The 12,463-nt window shown below is 48.4% G+C and overlaps 1 protein-coding gene across 1 annotated transcript in view; it reads left to right on the top strand.

The window, feature by feature from the left end:
* The window catches only part of ZZEF1 (zinc finger ZZ-type and EF-hand domain containing 1), a gene marked incomplete at its 5' end in the record, with an annotated part of 151,332 nt that overhangs the window by 127,815 nt on the left and 11,054 nt on the right, over positions 1–12,463 (top strand). The window contains 8 exon segments of the mRNA XM_014583836.2: positions 1,703–1,894; positions 4,808–4,908; positions 6,780–6,915; positions 7,022–7,381; positions 9,356–9,499; positions 11,527–11,695; positions 11,837–11,935; positions 12,371–12,452. Of these exon segments, the coding sequence (XP_014439322.1) occupies positions 1,703–1,894; positions 4,808–4,908; positions 6,780–6,915; positions 7,022–7,381; positions 9,356–9,499; positions 11,527–11,695; positions 11,837–11,935; positions 12,371–12,452 (1,283 nt within the window).

Here is a 12,463-nt window from a genome sequence, read left to right as displayed (position 1 = left end):
GGCGTAGTGGTTAGGGTGCTGGACTCCCACATGGCTGACCGTGGTTCAAGTCCCGAACCTGGCAGCATGCTTTCTCTCTCTCTCTCTCTCTCTCTGTTCCCTCTCTGACCACATTAAAATAAATAAATAAATAAAGTTAAATAAAAGAATTCTTTTTCTTTTTTTTAAAGAACACTGGAAGAGAGGTGTTTTATGGAAACATATGATTGACCATTAATTATATCCTGGTAATAAAGTGAATCTTTGAATTATTTTCCCTCCAGAGTTCCTTTGAGCTAAAAGCAGTTTCTAAATTTGTCCTCATTTAGGCTTATTATATGTAGGATTTTACTTGATAATTTAGATTTTATTATTATTCCCCCTGAAGCTTAGCCTTTTCTTAGCGTAATTGCCATGGTCCCCTATGAACTGTCTGTGCCAAGTGCCCACTTCAGGTTGGGGAAGGGTGACTGCTTTGTGGGAGGGGGTGACCCAGCCATTCTCAGTCACACAGGCCTGGATTTGAAGAGCAGCTCTCAGTTGCTCTAAGAGGGTTTGGTTAAGCTTAAGGAAAATATGCTAAGGCACATAAGTGAATAACCAAGAAAGCATTTAAGCTCTTGTTCTTAGGAAATATTTTAAATTAATTTTTAACAGTTTGCTTATTTATTTCTTCCATGAAAGAGACACAGAGAAAGAGAAAGCATCCTAGCGAGGTCTTCACGCAGCTGGAGTCAGCCCAGATCCCAAACACACGCACGTACCTGGTGTGTACCAGGAAGCCTCGGGACGAGGGGGCGTCCAGCATTTCAGAGCATTGCATTACCACTGTGCCAGCATCCGGCCCTCAGTTAATTTTTGTAAATTATTTGAATGATAGAATATGAAAAACTCTACGCAGTCCCCAAACACAGCTGTCAGTTAGCGTTTTGACGTTTTCCGATTTCTCACTGCATCTGTAGTGCACAGCTAAAATTAGGCTGTGCAGGGAGCATGGAAGGCAAGTAAGCCGAGGCCACACGACGTGCGCGTTCTAAGTTTCTGTCTAGCTTTCATAACCACCACTTTCGGTGGCCACATCTAACACATGAAGGCAGTTTTCAGTTTCTTACCATTATTAAGGCTTCCTTGGCCATGATGCGAGTGAACTTTTTACATATTTTACATTATTCCATTATTCCTGACAGTTAGGTTGCTGGGTCAGAGGATGCTGGCCCCTCCTAAAGGTAATTTTTAGTTAGCATTTCTTTGGTTACAAATATAGTTGAACATGTTTTTTTTGTTTTTTCACTAATTTCACATACTTTATGTGAATTTTGAGATCTTAAAAAGTTAGGTCAGGGCTGCCAGGGCGCTGGACTCCCACATGGCCAACCAGAGTTCGAGTCCTGGACGTGGAGGCTTGCTTTCTCACTTTCCCTCTCTCTCTCTCTCTCACTCTGTCCCTCTCTGGTCAAATTAAAATAAATACAATACATTTAAATAAAATGTCCAAAATCCTAGGAGGAGATTGGAGGAAAAGGGATTGTGGTATGACCATCCCTCCCTAGGGGTTGACTTCTTACTTTCTCTCTCTCTGTCTCTCTCCAGTGAGCACACATACCCTATGGGGGGAAAAAAAAGGGGTCTAATATTTTCAGCCCATACCTGCTTAAAAAACCATGTGACCCTCTCGCGCCATGGTGCTCACATTTCTGCCCTGCCTGGCTTTCTTTCTGTGTAGATTTTGTCCATCATGCTGTACTCCTCCAAAAAGGAGATCAGCATTTTGGCGGAGCATGGAGACCTCGAGCTGGATGAGCGAGGCGAGCAAGATGAGGAGATGGAGCGGCCGGTCAGCAGCCCTGGTGAACCGGAGCAGAAAAAGCTAGACCCTCTCGAAGGCCTGGACGAGCCCACCAGGATATGTTTCTTGGTATGTTCTTGGGCCCCGTGTGGCTTCTAAGAAATGGGTTTTCGTTACCTTGGACCATGTTTCAGGCTAAACGTGAGAATGCTTCACTCTGGTGCCTTGAGAAAGAATTCATCTCCTAACGCCTCCACCTGTATTTGCAGAATTGATCCAGAAGAATGGGAAAGCCTCATAGCAGTAGTCCTTGTCAGTTCAGGTCATGGACCTCCAAAGCTTTAGACCCTCTTTTCTATAAGATACACTTTAAAATATGCAGGTAAAATTTTGCTTGTGATTTCTAGGGTTTACCAAAGCCTTAAAGCCTGTCCATGAACTCTCAAGTGATAGCTCACCCCCATCAGATTTTCTCAGAAATACTCTTACTTTTCCTGGATTATTTACTCTTCCTCAGAATGATGAAATGGGTGAGGGCTTGGACTTGGAAAGCTCTGACTCTGTGGAGACTAAACAGTGTTTTTGGCTCAGCCATGGTGGCACACAGGTAGCAACCACTGCTTGGGGGACTGGGGGCTGCAAGGGAGGCCCAGGATCAGTCCCAGACCAGCCTGAACATGGTGGCGTAGGGGTACATACCTGCAGTCCTGGCTGATTGGGAGGTTGAGACAGGAGGGTCAGGACATGGTGAGACACTATCAAAGATTCCTATATCTGTCTCTGTGCCTTTATTTCTCTCTCTCCCTGTGTCTCTTACATAAAGGAAAAACATGAAAATAAAATTTAAAAAAGAAACTGTTAGACAAACAAGTAGCCATAAAAAAATCAAGGCCCAGCTGCAGTGGCACAGGTGGTAGGGTGCCACTGCTTGATACTGGAGCCGCCTGGGAGGACGCGGGTGCAGGTGGTCCCCAGTCAGCGTGAACACTAGATGCACACATGGGCACACCTGTGTTCCTGGCTGAGTGGAAGGCTGGGCATGGGAGGGTGGCAGCCCAGTCAGACCCTATCAAGGTTACCGTTTCTGTCTGTCCGTCTCTCTCTTGCTGTCTCTCTTTCTCTTTCACATGAGAGGAAGGAACTTTTCTTTTTAAGAGGTTTTTTCTTTATGGTGTGCATTCTGGCTGGAGAGAGAGAGGGAAAGACAAAGACAGTGAGAGGGAAAAATGAGACATAACCCCGCAGTTCCTTCTCTTCCATTCTCATCCTGGAATCTTGGGCACTCACACATATGCACCTGGCATGAGTTTCAAGCCACCAGGTCCAGCACTTGATCCACGGTCACCCATGAGAGAATCCGCTATGCTATCTGCTGGCTCTGAGAAGAAGGAATTTTTTTTTTTAATTTATAATCTTTTTTTTATTATTTATTTTATTGTATTTATTCATTCATTTTTTTTGTTGTTGTTGTTTAGTTTGAGGCGAGAGAGACAGAGGGTGAGAATGAGAGAGAGAGGAAGTGAGAAAGCAAGCCACCAGATTCAGGACTTGAACTCTGGTCAGCCATGTGGGAGTGTCCAGCGCCTTAACCACTACGCCATCTGCTGGTCCCAAGAAGGATTTTTTTTTAAGCATTATTATAGTTAACTTTACTTATTTATTTATTTTATTTTGACCAGAGAGGGACAGAGTAAGAGAGAGAGAAAGTGAGAAAGCAAGCTGCCAGGTCTAGGACTCAAAATGCATGTGGGAGTCTGGCGCCTTTAACCCCCACACCACCTGCCAGCCCCGAAGAAGGAACTTTCTTAAAAAGCGAAGGAAAGTAAGGTGCTTAAGACGTTTTTGTTTTGTTTTGTGGTTTTTTTTTTTTTTTTGGAGAGGTTTTTGCTACAGGGCACGTGCACTTGCCAGAGAGACAGAGAGAGAGATAAAGTGAGAAATCACCCCTCCCCCCCCAGTGTGGCCAGGGAGGATAACCACACTGCAGCCCCTTCTCCTTCATTCTCCTCTCAGGATTTTGAGCATGTTCACACACATGCCCCGTGTGATTTTTCAGGCCATCAGGTCCTGGACTCAAACTGTGGTCAGCCATGTGGGAGTCCAGTGCCTTACCACTACGCCACCTGCTGGCCCCCAGTGCTTAGATTAACGTGCTCATTGTCAGACTAGAGGGTGAGACCGCTATATCTGAGAAGCTAGCCGTGAATGCAATGTGGTGGATGAGTATTGACGATTAGCATCGTGTTTTATCAGCATAGTATTTCTTGTGATGTTTCATTGTTTTATAGTTTCCTTCGAAGTTTACAGTAACAATGCAGACTCTAGTCTGTGTTTGTTCTTGTTTTTTCTAATTTGCTGTGGGGTCCATGCACCTCCTGGAGAGAGATGAGGGAGGAGAACAAGAAAGCACCCCCTAGGATGATTAACCATGCCACAGTTTTCTCTCCTCCACTCCCCCTTTGAGCCTTTGGGCATGCACACCCATATCTCTGAAGGCTAAGAGACCAGGTCTGGGACTCAAGCCTTGCAGTTAGCTGTCTGGGATCCAGCCACCCCAACCACCATGCCACCATGAACCATGTTTTAGTGCTTATCTTTTTTTAATGTCTATCACCTATTTCTCCAGATATTCTTTATTTTTTATTTTTTCTTTACTGCCAGAGAGCATGTGCACTTGCCAGAGAGAGAGCACCCCTTAACAGGGTGTGGTCACACTGCAATCCCTTTCCCTCCCCTCCCCTCCCCCATTGGGATTTGGGTACTCACACACTTGTAGCCGATGTGTTCTTCGAGCTGCTAGAGCCAGGATTTGAACCACAGTTAGCCATGTGGGATCTGGTTTCCAGTGTGCAGCGCTTAGTCACTGCACTGTAGGGCTGGCCCAAGGTCTTATTTCATGTGCTTTTTTAAAGTACACATATGATGTTCCTCGTTATAACCTGTGGTGACTTTTAAGACAGTGCTGTTTCTTTGAGCTCAGATTCTCAGTGCTGTGTTACAGCCCTTTAATCGTCTCTCCCTGCTTCCTCGCTATGCCTGCAGATGGCTCACGATGCCCTCAATGCCCCTCTGCACATTCTCCGGGCCATATATGAGCTGCAGATGAAAAGGACCGATTCTTTCTTCCTGGAGGTTCAGAAGAGGTAAGAGACATTTAGGTGCAACTGAAGCGCAGCAAGTGAGGGTCGGAGGACGTGTACCTCCTGGCCTGGGAGCGCATGTGCAGGAGGCGCACGTGCAGCCAGTTTGTAGCTTCATGAAGTGATGTGAAAGGTGACCCATGCCGCCCTGCGTGCGTCATCTTTGAAGTGTGTCCTGAGTTCCTCTTACAGCCTGCCTCTGAGAGTGAACTCATTTTATGGATGCAGACGTTAGCATGGTCACCAAGGTGTCTCCTGTGGAATCCAGAGAGCACACAGCACAGAGCGGGACTTCTGCTCAAGAGGCTATTGTTTTCGTTGTTGGTATTTGTTTTTACTAGGTCATCGGGAAAGTCATGACATACTTTTCTATGCAAAAATCTGTCATGACTTTCCCGATGGCCCAGTATTTCCTTACCACCGTAAGTTACTTTCATGTTTTTCCTCAAAAACACGTTTTTCATGTTGTTTCCTCAACTTACTCTCAACTTTTTCATGTTTTATTATATAATTAACAATTTCTTGGCCAAGAAGTTCAGAGCTGGTTCTGGGCTCAGTTCTTCAATTCGTGTAGAACTTCACATATCAACAATCTAATTTCTTTTTCAACCCCCAATTCTAATTTTGACTCCTTATTCTAATTTGTAGCAAATTCTGATGTAATTTCTCTTCCATTTTTTAATTTCCTGATTCTTTTGGGCTATATGCAATTCTCAGATAATGTCTCAAATCCTTTGTGAGAAGATGTGGGATTGCATTAGCTAGGGTGCAGTCTAAGTTCCTTTTTTTTTTTTTAATTTACTTAACTTTATTTGTTATCTTTTGTTTTTGTTTCAATTTGACCAGAGAGAGACAGAGAGAGAGAAAGGGAAAGTGAGAAAACAAGCCTCCAGGTCCAAGACGTGAACCACAGTCAGCCATGTGGGAGTCCAGTGTCACAACCCCACGCCACCTGCCAGTCCTCTAAGCTGCTTTAACTAAGAACCCAGAAGTGGCACGGCCCAGGGCAGACTGAACTTGTTTTGCTCTCACGTAATAGTCCAGGGGCAGGCAGTGGTCTGGAGGGCTGGGCAGCTCTGCTTCACAAAGCGACCTGCCATCCAAGGGTGGTGGTCTCATCTGCACCGTGGAAGTGGCTCACCCACACCGCCTCTGGGTCCCAGCCCAGAGGAGCAGGGAAGGTGGACAAAGGAGCGCATCCCTAGTCCGGCTGTCTCAGGGCTGGCTCCACCAGTGGCGCAGTACTGCACTCACTCTCCATCGGCAAGAACGTCACTGCATGTCCACAACCAGCTCCTGGGAGTGAGGAGTCGGTATGCAGCTGGGTGACTGTGGCTCTTACTAAAACTCCAAGGACCATTGTTTTTTATTTGTTTGTCTTTTTGTTGTTGTTTGCTATAGGGCGCATATGCTTGCCAGAGAGACAGAGAAAGACAGGGAGACAGAAAGTGAGAAATCACCCCCCAAGGGGGATGACCATGCCGCAATCCCTTCTCCTCCATTCTCCTCTCAGGATCTTGGGCACACACGCACACGTGCCTGGTGTGAGTTTAAGCCACTGGGTCTGGGTTTCAAACCGCGGTCGACTACATGGGAGTCCAGCGGCATAACCATTACGTTAACTGCTGGTCCCAGGACCTTTGTTTTTAAAAGAGAATGGATCCTGGGGGATGGTTTGTATCTTCTGCCACAAGAGTACATGAGCATTTCTGCATGTGCGAATTAGCGAATGCTGTGAATACAGTTTACAAAGTACAGAAAGTGATCCTCTGATGATGTGATAACGGGGAGGTAACCAACGTTGCTGACAGACTGAGCTGTAGGTTAACCTGCAGCCTTTCTACACGCTGTGCCTCTTCTCTCCTTGTCCGCAGGTTTGATGGAGATGAGCTGACCACAGATGAAAGGATCCGGTCTCTGGCTCAGAGGTGGCAGCCCAGAAAGAGCCTGAGGCTGGAAGAGCAGAGCGCCAAAGCTGTGGATACAGACATGATTATCTTGCCGTGCTTGGTATGTCACCCCGCCGAGACAACAAAACTCCTGTACCCCTGACCTCCTTCCCCTCCCCTAGCTGTGAGAAACCCAGGCTTCCTTAATGGTGACCTTGGGTTTGCAGTCCCGGCCCTCCCGCTGTGACCAAGCCACTGCTGAATCCAACCCAGTGACCCAGAAGCTCATCTCCAGCACCGAGAGCGAACTGCAGCAAAGCTACGCCAAGCAGCGCCGCAGCAAGAGCGCCGCCCTCCTGCACAAGGAGCTGAACTGCAAGAGTAAGAGGGCCATCCGGGACTACCTCTTCCGTGTGAATGAGGCCACAGCCGTCCTATATGCCCGCCATGTGCTTGCGTCCCTGCTTGCCGAGTGGCCTGGGCACGTGCCAATGAGCGAAGACATCCTGGAGCTAAGTGGCCCTGCCCATATGACCTACATCTTGGATATGTTCATGCAGCTGGAAGAAAAGCACCAATGGGAGAAGGTAGACGAACATTCATCTCGCCGGGCTTCTCCCTTGTCCCCGCCTCCTGGTTCTGCTGCCCCCATGGTATTTGAGTAGCCATCTAGCGTGTCTATCATGGAGAGAGGACACCTGTGCTGGGTGGCTCCCATAGGTGTGAATGCCTCTCCCAGGTTAACCTGCAGCCTTTCTACACATTATGTCAAATTCTCTGGCACTGGCCTAGAGCCGAACTCACAGCCTGGGACAGACTCAGTGCCCGGAGAATTTGAATGAATGGTCCCTCCTTACCTGTGTTGGTGTTCTGCCTTATCGTTTCCCACCTACAAGTCTAACACTTAGCTAGCCCATCTCTCCTCATGTCCAGACACGTGAAGTCCCCGGGCCAGGGTTAATTCTGACTCTCTGGTGGCCTGCCTCTGAAGTCCAGTGAGGTTTCTGTGTTCTGCTTTAAACCATGGTTTCTAGGACATCTGCCCCCAGTCAGACTCTGCCAGCGCCGACACCTGTGCTACACTGTGATCCTGACAGGGTGGCCTGTCCAAGGTGGCTAGCTTCTGGACTCTCACCTGGGCCTGTGCCGCCTCTGCGGTCCACTTCTCTCATTTTCACTGTGAACGTTGGAGGCAATCTTTTGTTTTGTTTTTGTTTGTTTCGTTTTTAGAGAGAGATTTTTGCTATAGGGCATGTGCGCTCACCAGAGAGACAGAGAAACAGAAAGTGAGAAATCGCCCTTCAGGGAGGAAGGCCTCTCCCACAGTCTCTTCTCCTTCATTCTCCTCTTGGGATCTTGGGCACGCACACTGATGCACCCGCCATAAGTTTTAAGCCACTGGGTCTGGGACTCAAACCACGTTTGGCCATGTGGGAATCCAGCAATGTAACCACTATGCCATCTGCTGGTCCATTTTGTTTTTAATTCAGGTCTTCAACTTGTTCTTTTAAGCCATTGCTGGGCTAGCAAACCTTCCCAGGGCTATGAGCATCTTCTCCATCTCCTACTGCATAGAAGCAGAAGACCCAGCATGGCAGGAAATATCCTGGTCTAGAACTCAGACCCCTGGAGGCTATTCCCACCTAAACCAGAAGGTTTTGTCACCATCTTCCCAGTTTCTGAGTGCAGCAATCTTGAGTCACTTATTTTTTAGTTTATTTACTTATTTCTTCCATGAGAGAGAGAAACGAAGACAGGTACCCCCAGTAGGGTCCCTGCTCTGCGTCCACCCCAACCATCCCATGCACCTGCATGCTCACTTCCCATGTATTGAGAGAGGCCTTGAGCCGTGAACCTGGGACCTTCCCATGTGGCCCCACTTACATTATCTCTGCATCATCTTCTGAGCCTTGAATCACATTTGACACCTTCTTTTTCATCCCTGTCTTCCTGCCACTCTCACCCATTCCCCCACATACATACGCAGTCCATGAGGAGGTTCATTTCCCCTCTAGTCCTTGATGACCCATCTAAGAACACCACCAGTTTCTAGACCCCCTGGGTCCGTTCCCAGCCTCCCAGCCCTGGGGGTGCTGGCGGGTTTGCTCTACCATATTCACCTTTTGAAGGGGGCCAAAGAGAGCCATTGTACACCTACCAGTCCCTCTCTTGGACATGTTCTCCCCCGACTCGTGCTGTGGAGCCCCTCACTCTGCACCTCACATCGGGCATTTGTCTCACTGTGCTGTCATTACTTACCTGCTCGGCTGGGAGCTGTTCCAGGGCTAAGACTGTCTCTGATGCTTCTGTTGGTTCTTTCAGATGTCCTTGAGGCAGTATTAGGCGCAAAGGCCTGCAGTGTCCTGGTTTACTTCAAGGACCTGCTTGAATAGAGGTGGCAGGCGGGGTTGGTTTTGGGGCGGGGGTAGCTCAGAGGTTTGTTCTCGGTCCAGGATGATGCCAGCTCCTTTGGTGAGCCTTGGGTTGATTGATGTAGACTCTCCCTTCTCTTCTTCATGCTGCTGGCAGGCCCTGACCTCAGCCTTTTTGTGTCCCACCAGATCCTGCAGAAGGTACTCCAGGGCTGCCGAGAGGACATGCTGGGGACCATGGCTTTGGCTGCCTGCCAGTTCATGGAGGAGCCGGGAATGGAGGTGCAAGTGAGGGAGTCCAAACACCCATATAACAACAACACCAACTTCGAGGTATGAGCCAGAGTCAGCCAACCTCACCCAGCCTCAGGGCATGAGGCCAGCAGGCCCCTCTGCAGGTCTGACCAAGAAAATGCTTCCTTAGACTAAGCTGCATCTGCTTCCTTAAAGCCAGGGAGTCTGTTCAACAGGTCCACTCTTCCAAACTTTATTGTTTTAATAGAAAAAAGTGAGCCAGCTGGCCCTAAAGGAATTTCTTTGTCTTACAACAAGATCCTCAGAGTGAGTCATTGACTTCTTCAGCAGAGAGTCTGCGCATGGGTCTAGGTTCAACCTGACTCTTTTCTCATTTTTTTTTTTTAATAGGTTTTCTTTTTTTACTATAGGGCGCGTGTGCTCACCAGACAGAGACAGACAGACAGAGAGACAGAAAGCGAGAAGTCACCCCCCCGAGGGGATGGCCACGCCTCAGTCCCTTCTCCATTCTCCTCTCGGGATCTTGGGCACGCACGCACACGCGCCCGGCGTGGGTTTTAAGCCACCAGGTCCGGGACGCGAACCGCGGTCGACTACATGGGAGTCCAGCGACATAGCCATTACGCTAACTGCTAGTTCCCTCGTTCTTTTTTTAATTTACCAGAAGCCATGTGTACTCACCAAAGAGAGAGACAGAGAAAGTGAGAAGGGATAGTCGGTCCACAACCCCTTCTCCTCCATCTCTTCATCCTGTCAGGATTTTGGACGTGCATACACACACGCTTAGCACATTTTTTTTTAAGACTCTGGGGAGAAGATTCGAACCATGATTGGCCGTGTGGGATCCAGCTCTCTTAACCAGTCAAGCCACAGGGCCAGCCTTTGCTCTTACTCTGACTGTCCCCTGATGACCTGGCTGCTCTGGGAGACCACGGCCGCCGCCACCCCTTCCTTAGGTTAGTACCTGTGCCTGCACATGACAGCGAGCGAGAGCTGTCCTGAGGTCTCGCCAGTGGTGGCCTTCCCTCCCCAGCCCTCTACCTGCTCAGAAGCCTGAGCACACCCTCAGCCTGATTTTCAGGCAGACCCAGGGATCCAAACCTGTGGTCTCCAGCTCCTTTTTAATTACCCAGAACTGAACATCGTCATCTTTTCCCTCCTAAACTTTGTATCTGGATGGAGAGAGGTGGGAGTTTGGATGAGCCACAGGTGGGGCGACCTAAGCTATTGTCATTGACTTATGTCGTGTGCGTTTCTTTAGCCCTTTGAGAAATGTTGGAGCTGGCATGACATCAGCTCTGGGTGAAGGGCACCCTGCAGCCACAGCGTGGATAACAGAAAGCAGTTCAGAACCTGCTGTTGGTCAGTGGGATTTTTTTGTGCAGAAGTGTAAACCTCCTAACCTCGTCACCCTCTTCCTCTCCACATTCCTGGGTCTCACCCCAACTCCCCACTCTGTCCTGTCCCCAACCCCTATGGATACATCTGATCAGGTACCTATTCTACCCCAAAAGGAATCGTGTTGTACTCTCCACTGCCCCCAGGCTCTCTCCTCCCTTCTCTGGGGTTCCTGTCGCCCCTCCTTTCTGATCCGCTGCTTCTGGCCTGGCTTGGCCCTACCTGGCCTTGCTCCATAGCAGTTGTCAGGTTCAAGCCTGACCAAGGCTTTCTCCTCTTTAAAGTTATCCCCGGGTTCTTCCTGCCACCCGGGACAGTCTGAACTTCATTTCGATGTTCAAAGTATGTCTCTGCCAACCTCTCCCAGGTCACATCTTGCCTCTGGCCCCTTTTCCACATGGACTTACCCAGCCACACCCTTGCCATTCCCTGAACATGCCACAGCTTTCCAGTGCTGCTCCCTTGCCTGAAATTCACTCTTTACCTTGCCTCCTGTCCTGCTTTCTCCTGAAAGACTCCCTCTGCGTTCTTCACCACCTGAGAACCCCTTCACTGGGATGGAACAGACTGCAGGCTCCCGGAGGGCGGAGACTGTGACGTTCTCATTCTCACACCCCACGCTTCAGTGAAAGGACTTGGCTCAAGGCTGCCTGCAGAACACAGCCAATGAGCAGTACCATCAGGTGTGTTCTGTTTCCCCTCTGCAGGACAAAGTTCACATCCCCGGTGCAATCTACCTCTCCATCAAGTTCGACTCCCAGTGTAACACCGAGGAAGGCTGTGACGAGCTGGCCATGTCCAGCAGCAGCGACTTCCAGCAGGATCGACACAACTTCAGTGGGTCTCAGCAGAAATGGAAGGACTTTGAGCTCCCAGGTAGTAAAAAAAAAAAATACATGGTTATATAGACTCTTCACATGAAGTGAGAAGGGAAATTTTTGGAGGCTTTATAAATAGATGTAATATATTCATCAGAAACACCTGTTGCTTGATCTGTCTCTGATTCCTGTGACCCAGGAGATACTCTGTATTACCGCTTTACCTCGGACATGAGCAACACCGAGTGGGGCTACAGATTCACTGTGACGGCTGGACACCTGGGGCGCTTCCAGACAGGTGTGTGCACTAGACTTTCTGTGCGCAGGATCTGCCTGCCAGGGCTACTCTATGGCGGTGGGTGTCACTGTCACTAAGGTATTTTCTCTAAGGCTTCCACAGCTTGTCTCACAGACTACCACGGTCACTCATAGTTGTGTAGTTGGCTAGTTGTGAGCTTGAATGACCCGAGAAAGGAGCCCTTCTGTCAGGGCCTGAAGAAAAAGGTGCTTGTTCTCTTAGAATTTACCAGGGCATTTTGCAGAAAGGACGAGCAGAAAAATATTGTTTCTATATTATTTTTTTAAAAGGTTTAATTTCAACCAAAATTTAAATGATCCCAATTATTCTATCATATTTATTAACATTTGAGCTAAGTATAAAATGTGTAATTCTTAATGTATATGATTGTTAGACTTTACTTTTTAAATATCTGTATCTTGGGGACTTGGCCAGGATTTGAGATTTTGAAGCAGATGTTATCAGAAGAGCGAGTTGTGCCTCATCTCCCCTTGGCCAAAATTTGGGAATGGCTGGTGGGCGAGGGCT

This window comes from Tupaia chinensis, unplaced genomic scaffold, assembly GCF_000334495.1.
Source record: "Tupaia chinensis unplaced genomic scaffold, TupChi_1.0 Scaffold144899_1, whole genome shotgun sequence".
Classification (NCBI taxonomy): domain Eukaryota; kingdom Metazoa; phylum Chordata; class Mammalia; order Scandentia; family Tupaiidae; genus Tupaia; species Tupaia belangeri.
This window is presented reverse-complemented; position numbering and strand designations above follow the sequence as displayed.